This window comes from Apostichopus japonicus, chromosome 4, assembly GCF_037975245.1.
Source record: "Apostichopus japonicus isolate 1M-3 chromosome 4, ASM3797524v1, whole genome shotgun sequence".
In the NCBI taxonomy this organism is placed as follows: domain Eukaryota; kingdom Metazoa; phylum Echinodermata; class Holothuroidea; order Aspidochirotida; family Stichopodidae; genus Apostichopus; species Apostichopus japonicus.
In genome coordinates this window covers 4,410,848-4,432,852 of record NC_092564.1, presented here as the reverse complement: position 1 = coordinate 4,432,852, position 22,005 = coordinate 4,410,848, and the positions used below count along the sequence as shown (strand labels likewise).

The following is a 22,005-nucleotide window of genomic DNA, read 5'->3' as shown; positions in this document are numbered from 1 at the left end:
ACTATTTACAGCTCCTAAAATGGTGACTGGTGAAACCACACTTTCAACTGCAATACCTAATGCAATACTCGGAAACTAAATGCTCATATACGTCGAACACAACACTGGGTGGAACATATAGTCTTGGGCTTACTTCGTATGGCGGGCCATCAGTCTCAAATCGTGGGGAATCGACAAACACCGATTTCCTTCGACATGTGTGTGGTTGATGTCGATTTAAATTGACTTTTAACGATTTATTTTACATATCATCGATGAAAATTGGTATATGTCGATTTAATTCGGTATATGTCGATTTAATTAAAATGGTATAAGTCGAATTAAGTTGTTATGTCGATTTAAATCGTTATATGTCGATTCCCCACGATTTGAGACTGATAGCCAGCCATACACTTCCATTTAGTTGATTTACTTGAACCTAATGTATGACGGTGAGTACATACTCGTAGAAGTGAATTACGTTGTTCCAACAAGAGTCGAAACGTAAACAGTTTCTGGAATTTTACCTAGGATCAGACTAGCGTATGACATCATATTATTATTACTGTGAACCCGATAACACGTCACGTCATATTGATTTATGTATCGCCACGGTATAGTTACACAGTGAACCAGAAGTAAGGTCTCACAAAGGTCAGTATGATGTTTACTTCTTTCCACAGGAGTTGGCAATCATAAAAAGGCAATAACTTTTACCAATGATTGCAATCACAATCAGACAAGGAAATAGTTTTACTTTTTACTGTATAGTTACTACGTGCACTCTTAAAACACAAGAGAGGCACTGCACGGAAGGCACTGTAGTATGTTTGTAAGTAGCGTTGTATTTTTTTGGATGGTATATCAACTCTTACTGTAAATTCAAAATTACGACATCCATCAGCACATTACATATGAATAACTCTAGCCAAAAGAAAATATATATATAGTTGAAATGTTTTTGCTACTGTATTTCCCCCTATAAAACAGATAGATGCAGAAAACTATTTAATCCCGTGTTTTGAGTTTTCAAGAAAGCTATTTGAACATCAAAAAAGGAGAACTAATCATATCCATAATTTATTTATGGCTGTAAAGTCAGAGGCTGCACTACTGGTGTAACTACATGATGATTATGATCCTGAGCCTAAGTTCTTCTGTGATGTAGAATGTGAGAGTACGCATAGCACGACGGGTTCACTTAGCCAAGGTTAAGGTGAATTAACAAAAATCCAGATACCTAAACAAGCACAATAGCATTTAAGCTATTTCTTTAGCTATATAACGGTCTAAGTAGCCTGAGTTGACTTAGAAGGTACTGCAGAAAATGGACACTGATGCATGATTTGATGTTGTCAGTGCCACAGTGACCATCCTGTTGATTGTCCGTCAGGCTGCAGTGGCGGCGGAACCGGGGGGGCTTGAGGGGGGGGGGGGCTCAGCCCCCCCAATGAAAAAGTTGAGGGGGCAAATGCATGATAAGCCCCCCCCCCCAATATTTACCAAGGCTCCGAAACGTGCATCTGCCTATTTTTAATGCATACTTGTCGATCTGTCCGATGCACACGTATACTATATAGGTGTAATAATTAAATATGATTATTGATTATCTGTATCATGCCTCATCGAATATTAGTGTTTTAAATAAGAGGGTAATGAGCTAAACGCTATACACTCATCAACATTTGCGTTTACACTACGAGTACACGCAAGGCTTGGAACATGGCTTTATGTTTAAACGCAATCAATTATTAAACGAACAAAAACACAATCTTAGCATTTCACCTGTACTGTATAGGGTACATGCATTCATGACATGATGACAGTGCTAGGTCATAGAAATTTGTTGGCAACTGCACATGGTTTTGGAATTACCCATTTGTTGGCATTAAGAAATGCTTTCTGTTTTTTCTTATGACATTTATTTAATTCAGGGGCGTCGGAGCCGGTACGGGCAGGTCCGGCGAACGCCGGACCAATATTCACGACGCAAAAAAAAAGAAAAAAAGAAAATAGTAGGACTAAAAAATGGAGAAAAAAAAAATCTCGGAGGTATATGTTTCAATAATTTTCAATAATGATGACGGCAAGTAGGCTAAATGTGACTACTCTGGCATGGCAGGGGTCTTGTTTTCAAGCTCGGGAAGTGCCATTTCCTGCAATCTGGGAGGCATATTTTCCAAATTTTCTCCATTACGCTACGCGCCAACCATGGTGGCGCGTAGCGTAGTTTGACCTACCAAACGACCCCCGCGATAATTATGATAGTTGGCCACACTCTGAACCACCGTACCAATCAAAAATAGCTTCCGACGCCCTTGTAATTATTGCATTTAATTGCAAGTAGTAATTTACTACACTCAAAAACGTCTTTGCGAGTACACGTCTAGTAATAGCTACTCTCTTAAAACACCATCGAATATTGTTTTCATAGATTTTTACGTGCAATCTGAGAAATTGCAGGCTTGAGATCCATGTTTTAGGGCTAGGTAGTCGCAGCATAAAACACTCGGGAAGTGCCGTTTCCGGCCATTTGGGGGGTTTGAAAAACCCAAAATTTTCTTGTACGCTCCGCGCCAACCGATGGTGGCGCTCCGCTTAGATAGTCTCCACATATTAGCCCCCCCAATAATTTTCCCATTCCGCCGCGCCTGTCAGGCTGCATCACGTCTTATTGAGTGTGACACAAATGGATGTTACCGTATACCTGAAAACATCTGAAGACATAACTTTTAGACCTTTCCAAACAAAACCACCCAACATATTCACAAGTTTTCTGCATTGCTTGCTAAGTAGAATTTGCCAAAACTGATTGTTGCCACATATACGTCAACATTGAAGTTCTTAACGTGAATGAGTTATTTTCGTACAATCGGGATTTACGTATTGCACATTGTCTATTGCGACAAACGCCCATAAGAATATGTCTGTCTAACAAAGCAAACAGTAATGGGCCGAATTCACACCTTCATGAATAATCATCGATTCACATGAATGCCTCTCCATTCGTTTTATTGCTTATCACAGAACGTGTTATACTTTGCACCTAATATTGCACAAAAGCTTTGGTAGGATAGGAGGTGATATTTGGTCTTACTGGTCTCCTTAGTTACGGTTGCACTACCTTTGGAACTAGCTCTGGAGAGAAAAAAGAGAGAATCTTTCGGGTTGAGCGAGAATTCCACATAATTTGTTTTGTCTATAAGCTATTATGCCTAATGTAAGTAATTCTTACAAGATTTCTTAGTTCTTAAAATAAGAGTGCTGTATTATTTAAAAGGAGTTGTCTGCAGTACTGCTATTATACATTTCAAGCTAAAATCAATCTTTCAGGAAGTCACATTGTAGAAGTGTTTGTTTTATTTTCGATGCTGGTGCTTTGTTTAAATATTATTGGCTGAAAGAGTTAATTGAAAGGAATTTTTTTTCTAAAAGATGATATATTGAGTTCATCAAATATCATCTAGTGCTCATATGAAAGATCAATTTTTAGGATGCACAAAATAAGCTTCATCTCTTACTGTAATTTCATCCATCTTTTCACTACAATTTTTGAAGTTCTATATTTAGTTAAGAGAACTTTCCCTAGTCTCGGTGGTGTACGTCTTATTAACGTACACACGATAGCCCGGAAAGTGAAATTTGTTTGAACTTCATAACTGGGATCTCTGCAAAGGTCAACAAAGGGCAAACACTGCAAACCTAGTAAGCACGATAACTCAAAATGTGCAAGCTTGAGCAAACTTCATACTTGGTATGTACTCGAACAAACCATACGTATTGAAAGTGATTCAGTTTGAAGGTCATTTCAGGTTAATGTATAATGTTCACAGAGCGTTTGTGCTACCCTCTATAGACATTCAACATAAAATGTGTCAAACTGATTGTTGTCACATAGACGTCTTCATTAAATTGACTATAAGTATCAAAATTACGTTTAATAAAGTATGGCTTGGTCCGGATTGTGCATCAATTAAACCTCTTAAAATAGCTTTCTTCAGTTGTTGTTACCTCGAATTTAATTTATACAGTTCCCCTCCTTTCATTAGGTTACATGCACCTCCCTCCTGGTAGGTGCAGTCATGTCAGTGCAAGGTAACACACATTCCCACCCATAAGACCTAGACTAGTAGGATAGACCTACTGCAGTTCCAGAAAAGTTCAGTTAAATATTTCTGTGTTTGCCTTTTCTTTGTAAGTGCAGACTCATTTCAACTACTAAGTTAACCTATTGTACATATCCAGTTCTATACGAAGCCAGAGACCATAAGTAATGCCTAATCAGGGGCGGATCCAGGATTTTGAGAAAGGGGGGGCCGACATCCCGATGGTAGCTCTTTAGTAATCTGCGTCCTGGGGGAGGGGTCTAGGGGAGGGCGCCCCCTCCCCCTTGGAAATTTTTGGTTAATTGTGAGTGCTTAGATGCAAAATGGTGAAACATTTCGCCAAAAACTAGAAAACCAGAAACGTTGCAGACACGCTTTTTTGTGCACATATTTTTTCTCGATAGACACATATTTAAGAACGCTCAACAGTGCATGTACAATGCATACACTATTATTGCGTCGATTTGTTTATTTCTTTTGCGCGAAAATTATGAGGCCAGATTCACCCCAAGAAAAAACATAAAACAAGATATGTTCAATGAGATAATTATGATATACTTATTAATGAAAGGGGGGTGTAGGCGGTTTTACACTATCTAACGCAACAAATTTGATTTGCCGACGGATCTGGAAGTGGTGACTGAAATGGGGGAGGGGTCTAAGGGGAGGGGGTTCCCCTCCCCTTTGGAAAATTTTTAGTTTTGAAACGTCCTCAGATGCAATCTGGTGTATATTTTAAGTCAAATTTGATTTGCCGACGGATCTGGAAGTGGTGACTGAAATGGGGGAGGGGTCTAAGGGGAGGGGGTGTCCCCCTCCCCTTTTGAAAATTTTTAGTTTTGAAACGTCCTTAGATGCAAACTGGTGCATATTTTAAGTCAAATTTGATTTGCCGACGGATCTGGAAGTGGTGACTGAAATGGGGGAGGGGTCTGAGGGGAGGGGGTGTCCCCCTCCCCTATGGAAATTTTTTAGTTTTGAAACGTCCTCAGATGCAATCTGGTGCATATTTTAAGTCAAATTTGATTTGCCGACGGATCTGGAAGTGGTGAATAAAATGGGGGAGGGGTCTAAGGGGAGGGGGTGTCCCCTCCCTTTTGGAAAATTTTTAGTTTTGAAACGTCCTTAGATGCAATCTGGTGCATATTTTAAGTCAAATTTGGCACCGTAGAATTTCCATTTCGATATTATTTTTATAGCAGTCGGCAGAAGAAGAATTAATTGGGACCAATTATCGAACTGTGTTTTCTCTTTCACCGATCGTTGAAATAGTGAAACTTCGTGATGAAAATGTTCAGAAAACTTTCCGGTAATGAGAAATAACAACATTCATTGATATACAAGCGAGAAACGTTAAAAATTGTGTACAATTCGTGAGCCGTGCCCTTAAGTTTTCCACGGAGAACGAATGACATCTGCGATGACGTCATTCTGAACAGAGGATAATAACAACACGTTGCACACGATAGCACGACTCATGGGCTACGGCCTATACGGAAGCCTTTAATTCCATTTCTTTCACTGAGTTGCCGGCGATTCTGGCACTCGCTTAGCTGAGCCTGGCTACAGTAGCTATACTGACGGCCGTGACATTATCAGTTATTTGCCGAGAGGTTTTTAACTTGCAGGCGTCGGGTGATTGGATTGGTGAATGGTTTATCAGATGAAGAACAGGAAAATCGAAATAACCGATAAAGAAGCTCCGTTCTCCTTTTCTCTATTCAGCTTTCCTTCTTTCTTCCCCTTCCGCTCTCTTCACCTTTTCTCCTTTTGCCGACAGACCCAAAATTTGCCGACAGCGACTAAATTATTATATACACTACCCACCCCCCCCCCTCGCCCGCTACGCCCCTGCACGCGGAATTATCCAAACTGTTTCCAAAAGAACCGATTCTAGCCTATACAAAAGGGCCCAAAATCTCAAAGGTTTACTTGTTAACTCAAGGTTTCATACTAACGAAGAATCAGCTGACTCTCAAGGTTCACACGAAGCTCTTTTAGATGCTCTTATAGCTGCACTATGAGTCCATAAAAACTCGTGCACAGAAAATAGATGCATTTTGAGAACGAGACGCCCAGGCCGAATATAAAATATTCAAAGGCTACTACTGATGAAGCTCCTCCTATAAAGTTTGAGAGCAGAAACCGGTCTAGTTGGTCATAAGAACCTACACTAGTCTCTCCTACTATCAACAGTACACTCAATTCACCTAATAGGTGCAATTATGTTTCACCACGAGGAGCATGCTATAAGTTCATGTTCCTTGGGTCCTCCCTTAAAAATACTTCAGGTTCTTGGCGACTACGTTGCGTTAGATAGTGTAAAACCGCCTACACCCCGTTTCATTCAGATAATTATGATATACTTGCTAACTGTGCATTGATTTTCCCTGACAGTAATAGTCAGCACTATAGTACTGACTACTGAGCCGTATCTAATTAATACGTGATGTCGCGTAGGCCTGATAATTGCCTTAGTTTCAAATTTGGAATAAAAACGATCGCGTTTCAGGGAAGAGCAGCTGGATATATATTAGGCTTTTCTTTCACCAAGTTATGCCTATTAGGAATTTGAAGTACTCCCACATAAAAAAAAACGCAACTGATTTCCAAAAAGGGGGGGCCGGGGCCGGGTCGGCCCCCCCCTGGATCCGCCCCTGCTAATAGTAGTGTATGGTGGTCAAAATATTGGTGCAAATGAAACCTGCTTAAAATGAGTAGATTGTTGTAAATTCAGTTAAACACGAAGTGGAAAATCAATTAGGAATAGCTACTGGTGCAATAAATACGTGCATAAAACAGTGAATATGCATTGATATAACTTTCCCCTCGTCATGCGCATGGACCTGTGACGTCTTTACTTAAAGGCGTTACAGTATTTCGTTATCGGGGAATTACCTGTTGCACAATTGGATTGTGACAAACGGCCCAACCAGTTTTCATAAACATATGTCGGTCTAACAGAACACACAGTAAAGGAACGAAATTGCATCTATAATCATCTATGGACATGAGTGCCTCTTCATTGTCTTTATGCGTTATTCATATATAACGTATTATACTTGCATTATCTTGGAACTAACTCTGAGAGAAAAAGAGAGAATCGTTTGGGTTGCGTGAGAGTTCCTCATAATTTGTTTTGTCAAGCTATTATGCTCAACGTAAGTAATTATTACAAGATTATTTTGTTCTAATATAAGAGTGCTTTTTAAAAGAAGCTGCCCTCAATACTGCTATTAGACATTTTAACTTTAAGTCAATCCTTCAAGAAGTCACATTGTAGCAGTGTTTTGTTTAATATTCGATGCTGATGCATTTTCTTAATTGTATTGGTTAAAAAGTGTAAATTGAGAGGAACCTTTTCTAAAAGATGATATTGAGTTTATCAAGTATCATCTAGTGTGTGAATATTATGATGTCATTGTTTTTTAAAGCCACCAATAACTGGTACCTGACGTTGATATTATAGTAGTCATACCTGGTGTTAGATTTGCGGTGGATCTGAACTATATGTGAGGCAGAGAGAGAGAGAGATGTCTTTAGGTGTTAGATAACATTTTAAGACGAACTTGCACTTTCTGTGTTTCTCTATGTTTACCTTATTATGAATCGGTTTACACAACCAATGAGACCTTTACGTAAAAGGTGGATGATGTGATATTTAAAATGATAAACAGAATGAGAGATGTTTAAAAATTAGCCATTCGTTTTAAGATTTGGTCACGTTGGTCATTGTCTGAAATAAGGTGCTTGCGCATTATGATAATAATATACAGTTAAGAAAACCTTAATCTTTCATCCGCCTTTGGGATTTCTTATAGTATGTTGAAGAATGTTCACGAAATTTTGCAAGTAATTGTTAACGTACGTGGTTATTCATGAAAATTAATATGACTTTCTAAAGTATAGCTCGACGTTTTCGATACAAGGAACTTTTCGTAATTTGATTCTTCATTTTCTTTCACATTAAGTGTATGAATTTTCGCGAATACACCCAAGACCAAACATTATACCTCTAAAACCCCCAAAGGGTAGATTTAGTGTGACACATTGCTTGACTAAATATAGTTGCCATTTAACCTAATACTAAAGAAGTTATGTCACGATTTGTCGTTAGATTGCCAGTCAATGTTAGTTTAGTTCTTCAGTTTGGTAATCAAAGGTTTCCAAGTACTGATATGTCAACTACCGAGCACTTTTTTAACCTTGAGGAAGCAGAATAAAAATGTATTCACTGAGGGTTTATGCTACCCTCTAGACCTACGCATACAACAATTTTCATTTAAGTATTTTCGCGCAATTGTTGTATTTTGTATAGCAGTAATGATGTGTCATACCGTCTCCTGGTATGTGTGCAGTAATGTCAGTGCAAGGAAATAGCCAGTCCAACCCCTAAGACCTGGGATAGTAGGGGACATGACACAGTTAGAGAAAAGAAGTTTCATTTTGTTGTGAATGCCTTTTCTCTGTAAATGCTAACTCCTTTCAACCACAAAGTTAACCCATTGTGCATACCCAGTTTTATGCGTAGCTAGGGACCTCAAGTTAAGTCTATTAGTAGTGTATGGTGGTCAAAATATTGGTGCAAATGAAACCTGTTGAAAATGAGTAGCTTGTGTTAATTTTAGTTAAACACGAAGTGGAAAAAGGATTTGGAATAGCTACGGGTGCACTTTGATGAACAATATATATGTGCACAAAACAGTGTATACGTAATGATTTTATACCCTCTTCACGCGAAAGGAACGTCTTTACCTCCATGAGTTATTTCGTAATCGGGGAATTACGTGTTACGCAATGTTTATTGCGACAAGCGCCCAAAACGTTTTCATAAACATATGGATGTCTAACAAGAGATACAGTAAAGGGACGATTTTACATCTATAATCATCTATGGACATGAGTGCCTCTTCATTAGTTATAAGCGTTATCCATATATAACGTATTATACTTGCACTACCTTTGGAACTAAATCTGAGAGAATCGTTCGGGTTGCGTGAGAGTTGCTCATATTTTGTTTTGTCAAGCTCTTATGCTCAATGTAAGTAATTATTATAAGATTTCTTTGCTTCTAAGAAAAGAGTGCTGTATCATTGGTAGTGTATGGTGTTCAAAATATTGGTGCAAAAAAAACTGTTGAAATGAGTAGCTTGTGTTAATGTTAGTTAAACACGAAGTGGAGAAAGGATTAGGAATAGCTACGGGTGCACTTTGATGAACAATAGATATGTGCACAAAACAGTGTATATGTAATGATTTTATACCCTCTTCACTTTCTAAGAAAAAAGTGCTGTATTATATTAAAGAAATTGCCTTCAGAACTGCTATTAGACATTTCAACTTTTAGTCAAACTTTCAGGAAGTCACATTGTAGAGGTGTTTGTTTAATTTTCGATACTGGTGATTTTTTAAAATATGTACGGGTTAAAAAGAGTAAATTGAAAAGAACCTTTTTCTAAAAGATGATATTGAGTTTATCAAGTATCATCTAGTGTGTGAATAACTCCTATGTAAGATCGATTTTTCAAATAAAGAACAAATTATGATGTCATTCTAATGTTAAGCCACCAATAACCGGTACCTGACGTTGACATTATCGTAGTCATATCCAGCCAATTCACACAGAGATTACAGTAACTATTGTAAATCTTAAAGTTCTGTACCACAGTAAATACTGAACTCTGCTGACAAATCTGATAAATCGTTAGCATGTGCTTTTAGGTTTACAGTAACAACTTAGGATATTTGTAATCCCACCAAATCAAAACAACTGCATTTTTGTTGAAATTACACATATCCCCAGTTCTTACTGTAATCCTAATAGCACATGCTACCGATTTATAGCGCGATCCAGTTTTTAATTTGGTACAAAACTTTAAGAATTACATTAGCAGCTGTGTTCTCTGTGTGTATGGGGTGTCATACCTGGTGTTAGATTTGCGGTGGATCTGAACTATGATGCAGAGAGAGATGTCTTTATGTGTTAGATAGCTTTATGTTTTATACGCACTTGCACTTTCTGTGTTTCTCTAAGTTTATAATTATGCATCGGTTTACACAACCAATGAGACCTTTACGTAAAAGGTGAATGATGTGATATTTAAAATGATAAACAGAATGAGAGATGTTCAAAAATTAGCCATTCGTTTTAAGATTTGGTCACGTTGGTCATTGTCTGAAATAAGGTGCTTGCGCATTATGCTAATAATATACAGTTACGAAAACCTTAATCTTTCATCCGCCTTTGGGATTTCTTATAGTTTGTTGAAGAATTTCCAAGAAAATTGCAAGTAATTGTTGAGGTAAGTGGTTAATCATGCAAACTGATATGAATTTCCAAGCATTGCTAGACGTTTTCGATACAATTGAGGAAGTTGGGTCGTATCTTGATTCTTCTTTTCCTTTTGCATTGAGTGTATTTCGTTTTGTCAGACATTATAACGCTTTTCATGTGGGAATAACTGGACCCTATAACACCCTTACTAACAGGATACGCAGACGAAGTCAATTTTACAAGAAATTGATATAATGCAACATGATCATAAACCCGTGACAATCTAATATCTAAGAAAAATGGTTAACAACTTGTAAACACAAGTCAGAGAGATATTAATCCCTTTAAAATAAACGAAATTTGTTTCATCATTTATTGTAATTTCACCCGTCTTTTCACTACAATTTCATGCATTTCTCGATGAATTTCTATATTCCATAACTGGTATCTCTGCAAAGGTCAACAGAGGGCAAACACTGCAAACCTTGTAAGCACGATAACTCAAAAAGTGCAGCTTGGGCGAACTTCATACTTGGTATGTACACGAACAAAAGATACGTATTGAAATTGATTCAGTTTGAAGGTCATTTCAGGTCAATATAGGTGAAGGTATGAAAACCTAGGAACCACTAAAGTCTGAATAGCAGAGCTTGAATGAACCCCATACTTGGTACGTACATAAACCTCCTTGTTTTCTGTGGAAGTCAAATGTACATTCAGGTCAACGCATGAAGCTAATTTGAAAAGATTGTAAATACTCAAGCTCGTAAATGTTTAAGTACGCATGAGTGCAAGATTATTGCTGATCGGATTTGAAGTCAATAAAAGTCAGCACTTACAAACTTGATCCAACCTTAATTCTTTGTCCCTATGTCGGTCCACTGTTCTTGATGAAGAATATTCTAATGTGGCCCAGTATGAAGGTTCGTTGCTGTACTCCACTGAGGTGCGCCTATAGGCCTAGACAATACCGAAGACCAAACATAAGACCTCTAAAACCACCAAAGGGTAGATTTAGGGTAATATACCTTTACACCAAATAACAATAGTGGTTCTGAAGACAATGTGCCACATGCTTGACTTAATATAGTTGCCATTTAACCTAATGCAATAGACGTTATGTTACTATTCGTCGCTTGACTACCAGTCAATATTGGTTATATTATTCAGTTTTCAAATCAAAGGTTTCCACGAATTGATCTGTCAACTACTGAACACTTTGTTAACCCGTGAGTAAGCAGAATAAAAATGGGTTCACAGAGGGTTTATGCTACCCTCTAGACCTACGTATACAACGATCATCATTTAGGCATTTGAGCACAAGTGCTGTATTTTATACAGCAGTAATGATGTACCATCCTGTCTTACCCGGCCAGACATAAAAACAGTCTTTTTTTGCCATTAGATAAATAGAAATAATAAGGCTATTGTATCGCCCACCTTCTGCCTATGCCGATATGACTTAGACATGCTCAAGTGGGATGGTTAGAAACAGACAAATACGAACAATACATAAACTTACAGACTAATGTTATTATAAAAGTCAACACTATTTAGAAAAGAACATGTGCTCATGTGAACGTGTCAGAGAAACCCCTTAAAAATGGTAGAGACAATACCATCTTCCATGGCCATAAATAACGCTAGCAACACCATTTTGTAGAGATTGTAGTTTTATTATGAGACTTGCATTCAACCCGCAGTACAGAGAGCTGCACATACCAATTCTGTTAAAGAACAATTGAAATTAATGGAGGTTTCACAAAATGACGAGAAAGAAAAGACTAACCTTTGAAATAAAACGTATTGTCCTGAACCAGGCGGAAATGGTGCTTTAGCCGAATCATTGAGAGAGAGGGTGTTGGCAATGAGAGCATCAATGTTTCTAGCAACTGTTTTATAGCGAATGCAGTGGCCGTCCACCAATAGTCCAGGAGCCCAGAAGGTTTATTCAGCTGAAGAGGCACAAAAGGTTTGGTGGCCTGATTGTGTTGGTAGGTGACCAAGCTTCAATAAAATGTGTTGCTGCCGGGACACACCCTGCATGGTAGGTGAGGGGGTCACAAAATAGGGGGGCAAAATATGCTTTTATTTAGCTGAAGAGGTACAAGCACACAAGTTTCTGGGTTTTATACCCAGGAGGGTACCTTGCATCATGGTGGCAACGACAGCAATATCTGACTGCATGGGGCCCCAGACAGTAGCCCAAAAGGGGCCCGCCCATATAGTATTATTCAGCTGAAAAGGTACAAGGGTGAATTCTTTTGCATTTGAACTATTACACATTGGGGTGTACTAAAACACTAATGACAGTAACTTTGTCCTGCATAGGGGCCCAAACAGTAGCCCTAAGAATGGGCCATGCGGTACAACCAGCTGTTGGCTAATTTATCTAGCTGAAAAGGTACATGAACAAAACTTGTTGGATACTGCTCCCAGCAAGACTAATTACATTGATGTAGCAACAACAGCAATATCTGACTGCATGGGGCCCCAGACAGTAGCCCAAAAGGGGCCCGCCCATACGGTATTATTCAGCTGAAAAGGTACAAGTGTAGATCCTTTTGCATTTGAACTATTACACATTGGGGTATACTAAAACACTAATGACAGTAACTTTGTCCTGCATAGGGGCCCAAACAGTAGCCCTAAGAATGGGCCATGCGGATCAACTGCTGTTGGCTAATTTATCTAGCTGAACAGGTACATGAACAAAACTTGTTGGATACTGCTCTCAGCAAGACTAATTACATTGCTGTAGCAACAACAGCAATATCTGACTGCATGGGGCCCCAGACAGTGGCCCAAAAGGGCCCCGCCCACATGGTATTATTCAGCTGAAAAGGTACAAGTGTAGATCCTTTTGCATTTGAACTATTACACATCGGGGTATACTAAAATACTAATGACAGTAACTTTGTCCTTCATAGGGGCCCAAACAGTAGCCCTAAAGATAGGCCCTTCGGCTCAACCAGCTGTTAGCTAATTTTTCTAGCTGAAAAGGTACTTCATTTTATTTGTTTCTTCACAATATTATTTACATATTTATATAACATATATACAAGAAAATAGCATTGGTACAGAAAATTTACAATCATATAAATATAAGGAAAAAATTAGAATGAATAATATTGTGACAGGAAGTGTTTTACAAAAACTCTAGAGAGCTTAACAGGGTACAACACTCCCCGATACAAATAATGATATATAATTAATATATAGACATATAAGCCCCACCCACAAATACAACGTCCCCTCCCCTGCCGTCCCAACCATATTTTTCTTCCCACCCAAACCTCCGAATTGCTTACCATCACTCCTCTCCCTTATCCCACACTCTGCACCCCTTCCCCACCATCCTTACCCACACACATACATAAACAAAACTTGTTGGATTCTGCTCCCAGCAAGACTAATTACTTTGCTGTAGCAATAACAGCAATATCTGCCTGCATTGAGCCCCAGACAGTGGCCCAAAAGGGTAGATCCCTTTGCATTTGAACTAATACACATTGGGGTATACTAAAATACTATATGTTTGTCCTGCATAGGGGCCCAAACAGTAGCTCTAAACATAGGCCCTGTTGCCTTATCAGTCTTCGACTGATTTAGTAGAAGGTACACAAATTCAACTTGTTGGAGACTGCCCCTAGCAATATTTGTTATATTATTATAGCAATAACATCAATATTTGCCTGCATGGGGCTCCAGATAGTGGTCCCGAAAGGCCCGTATGGTGTTATTCAGTCAAAGTAATACAAGGGCGAATCTTTCAGCATTGATGCTGATACATTTAGGTTTACCCAAGTAGGTCTACCAATGACACCAACTTCGTTCTGCACTGGGGCCCAGACAATGTAGCCCAACATAGCCCCTCCTTTCATGTTTATTGTATCTTGCCACGATTGGACGAGCAGTGAGAGAAAACAGAAATAATATAATTACAAGAGGTTAATGATTTATTGAACTTGGTTAACATCGTTATTTGTCTTCTTCGTTAGAAATCCAGTGTAAAGTACCTTATAAGTGGATTGCGAGGCAATTCAAAACTGTGAATGCCATACCTGAACGCTATGATAGGTGCACTTTTTGAAATGTAATTGAAAATACTTTGTGTATGTAGCCAGAATTGTATCTTTCAGAATGACCTAAAACATTGTACTGGCCCTAATTAACTCAAAGTTGGTCTCCATCGTTGTAGCATTGAACTGATATACTTTGATTCAAATTGCTCAATCATTGATCGTAATGATTTTTCAGTGGTAATCACATGAAGGCATGTTAACATCATCACTTGCTAAAATAACATATTTACATTTTTGGTTAAAATGATAATATATAGTAACATCCATAATACATGTACACTAGTTTAATGTACCGTAAACAGTCAATTTGACACCTTTTTTTATATCTTAGGCAACATTGATTTGCTTTATAAGATCAAACGTACAGCCACCTGCTTACTCCCATGCATGCTATTTCACTAATACTTGTATAATTTTGATAACATAAAGTTTAGCACACAGGATTATAACGAAGGAGTGTTACTAGATGCCCATAGCTAGGTACAAAAGTTACGAATGTACAGAAAAGTAACAAGTAGGCTACTGTAAGTCAGTGGAATTTTCTGAAATGTAAGCTGCTGACATTATTATTGTCCATTGTCACAGCAGTACATGGAAAATACAGCACTTGACTTAGCGAGTAATATTTTGCAGTAATTTTTTGCCAAATAATGTCAACCAAGAAAAGGCCAAATAGCAAAACTACATCAATGTTCAACAGCCTGATAGGTTCTGGGTTACAGGTTTTGTACATGTCAAGCAGATGAAATGTTGCTCCAGTGTGTGGTGTAAGTTTTGTTTTTAACCACTGCAAACAGATGGGTTTTATTACGTAACAACTATGAAATCCATAAGTTCTTGTCAATAGAGAATATAACCTTTCTGCCCGTTCTATTGTGTTGATGTATGTCACAATATAATGATTATTTACGACATAGAAAGCGCTCTAAGGCCTGGTGAATGTTTTCCTCAAAACAAAACAATCGATCTAGGCAAAAAAATTCTCAACTTGGCCTAACGTTAAGCTAGTTCAACTGTTTAATTTAATATATTTCATGATGAATAAACTGACCGTATAATTCAACACAAAGTTACACTATGCTGGACTAGATTGTCCGTCCACTCGTTCGTTGACATACATGTGAACGTACGTACGTATATGTGGGATATGATATACGTACATAGGCCTAGGCCCTACATCATGTTCCGAGAGGCGCGGCCAGTGGCGTAGGAAGGTACTTTTGAGTGGGGGGCTGAAGACTGACGGCCGGCACGGGGGAGGGGTCTAAGGGGAGGGGGTGTCCCCCTCCCCTTTGCAATTTTTTTTGCATTTCCAGGTGGCCACAGATGCAATTTGGTGCAATATAGCACACTTCAACACCCACTCCATTTTGTAAACTTAATTTTGTATTTTCACCTGGCCTTAGATGCAATTTGGTGCTCCAAATGAGATTTTTTTTCTCATTTGGAAATGAAAAAGGGGTTTTCTGACTTGCGAACCGGGGGGGGGGCGGAATGATACTTCCGCCCCTCCACATTTTTCACTGGGGGGCTGGCGCCCCCCAGCCCCCCGGTTCCTACGCCCTTGGACGCGGCTGCTATGGAAGTACGAAGAATGTTGATTAACTGTCCATGTTAATATTTGTGTTCATGTTAATCTATAATCTTTCTAATTGCTTCCATTCCCATGTTTGATGCTTTCATTTTACTGATAGCCGTAAAATTGTTGTGAATATTCGTGATCATTTGGGCGTTTTTTTTTTTTTTTTTTGCACATGTGCATTGTTGGTTTGGTAGTTAATAAACTAATTCTACGGGGTAACACATTTATCAAATCTGCTAATTCTTTTTTGTATATTTTGCCTTTTTATTGACAAAAAATCATAAGGTATGAATGAACGGAGTTAATCAACGGTCAGCTTGGGTTTATCTATAGGATAAAGCACGATCGGGGGTTAATTAGACTACCGTGATTAAACACAGATACTTTTATAATAATGCAAGCGATGCACGAGGGCGTAGCCCGAGTGCATCCAGCTTGGCCCTAATTATAAATACTACCCGAAAATCCTCAAATTATGAATAAAATAATATTGTTTGGGAAAAGGGAAGCTTGTCAATTGAAAGGGATGGGATATGGTTATTTATGGCAATTGCTAGAAATGTGGAACCAGCAAATGTTATCATTTTTCTGTGAAGGTACCCCCTTAACTAGAATTTTATAGCTAAACTAATGAGTATTTGAGAAACAGAAGAATTTGTACTCACCATGATTTGATGATTTAATTGTTATCCGCCGTCTTGCCCCATGTTGGCAGATATGCTGTCATTACTGCAGCAATAGAGTGAATCTTGCTCGAAGCGGTGTCCAACACGTTTTGTTTATGTACCTGTTCAGGTAGGGAAATTAGCTAACAGCTGGTTGGGCTGCAGGGCCTATCTTTAAGGTTACTGTTTGGGCATATATGAAGGACAAAGTTACTGTCATTAGTATTTTAGTATACCCCGATGTGTAATAGTTCAAATGCAAAAGGATCTACCCTTGTACCTTTCAGCTGAATAATACCATGTGGGCGGGGCCCTTTTGGGCTACTGTCTGGGGCCCCATGCAGTCAGATATTGCTGTTGTTGCTACAGCAATGTAATTAGTCTTGCTGAGAGCAGTATCCAACAAGTTTTGTTCATGTACCTGTTCAGCTAGATAAATTAGCCAACAGCAGTGGATCCGCATGGCCCATTCTTAGGGCTACTGTTTGGGCCCCTATGCAGGACAAAGTTACTGTCATTGGTGTTTTAGTATACCCCAATGTGTATTAGTTCAAATGCAAAAGGATCTACCCTTGTACCTTTTCAGCTGAATAATACCGTATGGGCGGGCCTCTTTTGGGCTACTGTCTGGGGCCCCGTGCAGTCAGATATTGCTGTTGTTGCTACAGCAATGTAATTAGTCTTGCTGGGAGCAGTATCCAACAAGTTTTGTTCATGTACCTTTTCAGCTAGATAAATTAGCCAACAGCTGGTGGTACCGCATGGCCCATACTTAGGGCTACTGTTTGGGCCCCTATGCAGGACAAAGTTACTGTCATTAGTGTTTTAGCACACCCCAATGTGTAATAGTTCAAATGCAAAAGAATTCACCCTTGTACCTTTCAGCTGAATAATACCATATGGGCGGGCCCCTTTTGGGCTACTGTCTGGGGCCCCATGCAGTCAGATATTGCTGTCGTTGCCACCATGATGCAAGGTACCCTCCTGGGTATAAAACCCAGAAACTTGTGTGCTTGTACCTCTTCGGCTAAATAAAAGCATATTTTGCCCCCCTATTTTGTGACCCCCTCACCTACCATGCAGGGTGTGTCCCGGCAGCAACACATTTTATTGAAGCTTGGTCACCTACCAACACAATCAGGCCACCAAACCTTTTGTGCCTCTTCAGCTGAATAAACCTTCTGGGCTCCTGGACTACAATCCCCACCGGTCTCAGAATAGAATTATTACCAAATAACATAATTTCGTTTCTTATCAGGGTTTATTTTTGTAAGTGGCCATCCAAAGATCATTGCAGTAAATCTAAGATTGGATATGGGTTTGCATTTTATCATTGTGTAGAGAAGATTACCAGTAAATTAATCTTTAATCTCGGAATTCATTAACTTGATATCATTGCCAGGCAAATCTTAGTAGTTAACTTAAAAGAAGTCAAACGTAGGAGCAAGTTCCTGCCTGGACTCATGTATGGGTATCACAAGTTCACTTTTATTGCCAATAGAAGTATTGAATATGTTATCCAAACACTGAGGAGTATCTATGCAAGACCCAAATATGCTGATGCAGTAAGATTTTGCTTAATGCAGAAATAGATGTTTCTTTCTTTCACTCTTTTAGTTATTATGGGTGTATATATAATCTAAAATGAGGTTCAACTCTATCATAAAACATAACATATGCTTCAAAGTTAGCAGTGGTCATATCACCGAGAGAATTTCAATGTCACACTTAATTCTAAACGAGAAAGCGGTAAATTTTATCCGTGGAATTCTACTGTAGAAAATCGCAAATGTTTAGGGTAATGATCAGTAGTGGATGATATTAACAATAAATCGGTTTGACACGTTTATAATACAAAGAAAAACTGCTGTTCACACCGTTGCAGCTATAAACGCCAATCGCCTGTCGACTCAATCACATATAGCCAATGAACAATCAAACCTCAAATGACGTTTGTTGTTTTACGTGTAACTGTTACGAAAAAAATATTGAGAGTGACACCCTACATGAGATCCGCCAGCTTAATCCAGCTCGCAAACTGAAAATTGGCCCACAAACTTGCACTAATCGGGGACTCTATAGGTCTTACGAATTTAAAGGGGTTATGTGAATACATATAATATTGCTTTCTCTACACTGTTTGTTCTCTGTTGTCTTGCTTCGAAGGTCATGAAGGTCTTATTGTGTATCGCTTTGCTGCTGGCCTCTTTTGGCATTTCCAGCACACATGCACAAGGAATATCCCTGGATGTTGATGGCGGTCATGTCTGCACAAGACCAGAGAGGTATTGTACACATAGCTTCACGGTTGTATTTTGCATTAAAGGTTTGATATATGACGTTATACAACATGTCTGCAATGAAACAAATAGAAACCCGATTGGTGCCACTGTAATAAGGTTTAACATAACAATTAATAATAACATAACAATTAATATTTATATAGCGCTATTCCATCTAGATCATAGCGCTTGTGACACAGACACAACTTAGCATGGAAATAGGTGAGTCTTAAGATTACTACGAAATTGAGAGATATTGTCAGTTTCTCTGATAGTACGAGGGAGATTGTTCCATGACTGTGGACCGGCTACACTGAACGATTTCTGACCCAAGACCTTGTTCGTTCTAGGAACATTCAAGCGGGTTATGTCATGAGTAGAGCGGAGAGTTCTTTGGGGAGTATAAGGTGACAGTAGATTGGATAAATAAACAGGTGCAGTATTGTTCATGGATTTAAAGACATAAAGACAGAGTTTAAACTGAAACACATGTTTCCTGAAAGACATAAATCTGTGACAAATAAATCCTTTAATGGCAATGTATTTCAGTCTACTGAAAAATAAGCTCATAGATATGTCTGCCTTGTTTCAAGAGTACCCTGTTCTATGTAATTTAAAATGAAATCAATTTTTCTAGCATAAGTCATAGTTAATTAACGGATATAAACGTAATATGAATATTATTCTTCTTTTCCTTTGACAACATTCAATCGATTAATTGATTATAATTTATTATGCAGTTAGTGACAAAGCTTATTATAAAAAGCGTTAATTTTCCTTCATTTTGTTTTCATTTTTCAATGTTTGTACTTTGCGCAGCTACTACAGATCGCTCCTCTCGTCATACTCGGATTATTATGTCATAATGAATCATGAACTTTGTTGGGACATCTTTCAGTGGCCCCCTTTCTGGTGCACGAAGTCAAAGTAAGGTAACATTAAGAATGAAATTAGCACTGCTAGGTGTTACTAGAAAGATAACCCTACTACCCTTTTGGAAAAGATATGTTCTTAACGTCACAAACATTGGTGTCAGTTAACTATAGTAATCTGAGGAAGAGAAATTTTTTGAATAGGGTGATTGGGGAGGACAAGGCCCTCATGAATTGATTAAAAAGTGGAATATGAAGGCCTTTTCCCTTTTCTCATGAATTCACAAGTGTGTGTGTTTGTGAGGTGTGTCTGTATATGATGCGGGAGGGGAGGGGGGGGGGCGTCAAAGGGATTGGTTAACAACATCAGATAGGTAGGAAGGTATTTCTCATAAGAAGGGGCGAACTTTGACCTAAATTTTCAGATGGGGTATATGTTGTTGATTCCAATATCAAGGTTAATAGTGCAAGAATAAGAATTGGTGTCCTAGTTTTGTAATTTGCTAATGGCTTTGTAAAAAAGTGGCCCATACTTAGTGATCAAATTACCTCACTACAGGCAACATGCTTGGCATGTTTCCAGTTTATAAGGTTAAAAATTCTCTACCGGAAGATCCCGGTTTATAAACGCAACCACTTGTATACCAGAAGTTCTTTGCTGGCCAATATTTACATGCTACCTGAATCTTATTCAATATAATGTTTTTTTTTAAATTTGATAGCCAGATATATAAGAGTTAACAGTGATCTTTTCTCCTATTAGTGTTTAAGATTATTTGCATATAGCAAATAAATAAATAACAGATCTTCATGCTATTTGGCAATATCTAAAATTACAATTTTTGTCGTTACCAGCACAAAGTATGTAACAAAATACAGACAAGAATTCAAAGGCGAGTACAGATCTGTAAGGAAGTGCTGTGATGGTTATCGGTATGTAAAGCCAGAGAATTGTTGTTATCGTAAGTATTCAATATTTATTAAGCGATAATAAATGTAACACAATTTAGGGCTTATATACAACCAAACTTCTAAATGAGGTCTCTGCACCCAACCCATCCCCATCTCCTTTACTGTGTCATAAAATGTCCTTTTACCTTCCTTCTCTCTTTGGTGGAAGAATGACATGTGTATTATAGTTGTATCTAAACGTTTGATCATTAAAAGTGTCTACTTCAGACCATCTTTCGGTATAAGAAACCACTAAATATTGTGACAGTGCTAAATTGAGATTATGGACTTGTAACAGTAATTTGAACACTACGCTCCCCTTGCAGTCGGTTAGTACCTACACATTGCAACATCCAATTCCCTCTAATGACTTCACCATCTTCAATAAACAAAGTAGATAATACTTGTTCATGTATCGTCCGAGTGAGTTACGCTACAAAAATAATTTAACTGATGGAGATAAGATACAAACCAAAATACTCCGTTATAACATTTAATGCAAACGTAAGAAGTAACTATGAACTGCGACATAACGGCCGACAGAGGTAATGCATTACATATTCATTACGCTATATATTCCACTGCAATTAAATGCGCTCATATCCTTATTGAAAATCGTAGCGTTCGAGTAAGTTTTGAATAAGTGGACAATTTAAGAAGTCTAGTACAATATTTTTCTGTTAAAGATTTTTGATAAGTTATATCATATAGTGTTGTGTACCTTTCAAGAAACATTTCTCTGCTCCATTCCTAAAAATTCTTGCCAATCATTTTAAAAAACACGTCCGACCGACCCTGCTGACCTACCCAGTCTGCTGTACAACTTGTCGACACTGTTACCATTTGGATTTGCTACAAACGCTTCAGGCAGACCCTGTGAACCTACCCAGTCTGTTGTACAACATGTCGATACTGTTGGGATGAATGCTTCTGATAAGCAGAAAATGATGGCATAAGCGACAAACTCAATTTAGAGTGACCAAATTCCTGGAATAAGTGATACTGACATCTGAATGTTGAAAGTGACATATGTTTGCATTAATTTTGTCTAACCCTTCTAGCGTGTTCCATAAACAAATGGGGTTCTAATTGTGCCAACGACTGCTGTTGCTTGAACGGGGCCACGTGTGATCCTATCGATGGTAGTTGTACGTGTGCAGCAGGATACACAGGTAAAAAAAAAATCTAAAGACGTAATAAACACGTTTG

The 22,005-nt window shown here is 38.4% G+C and overlaps 1 protein-coding gene and 1 long non-coding RNA gene across 8 annotated transcripts in view; both read left to right on the top strand.

Moving 5' to 3' along the window:
* The first annotated feature begins 3,025 nt into the window (after positions 1-3,025).
* The window catches only part of LOC139966188 (uncharacterized), a 33,304-nt gene continuing 14,324 nt past the window's right edge, over positions 3,026-22,005 (top strand). The window contains exons 1-6 of one of the 7 annotated variants that reach the window (XM_071968968.1): positions 3,026-3,199; positions 10,346-10,387; positions 18,858-18,976; positions 19,793-19,900; positions 20,701-20,807; positions 21,858-21,968. In XM_071968968.1, coding sequence (XP_071825069.1) covers positions 3,191-3,199; positions 10,346-10,387; positions 18,858-18,976; positions 19,793-19,900; positions 20,701-20,807; positions 21,858-21,968 — 496 coding nt within the window. In that variant the 5' untranslated portion in view covers positions 3,026-3,190. Of the gene's footprint in view, positions 3,200-7,032; positions 7,247-7,924; positions 9,127-10,345; positions 10,388-18,857; positions 18,977-19,792; positions 19,901-20,700; positions 20,808-21,857; positions 21,969-22,005 lie in introns of those variants that run through there. The other 6 variants (XM_071968973.1, XM_071968967.1, XM_071968969.1 and 3 more) reach the window with 6 other exon arrangements.
* On the top strand, positions 4,262-6,664 carry LOC139966204 (uncharacterized). The gene is made up of 2 exons (XR_011792508.1): positions 4,262-5,720; positions 6,282-6,664. It is a non-coding gene; the product is annotated as an uncharacterized lncRNA (long non-coding RNA).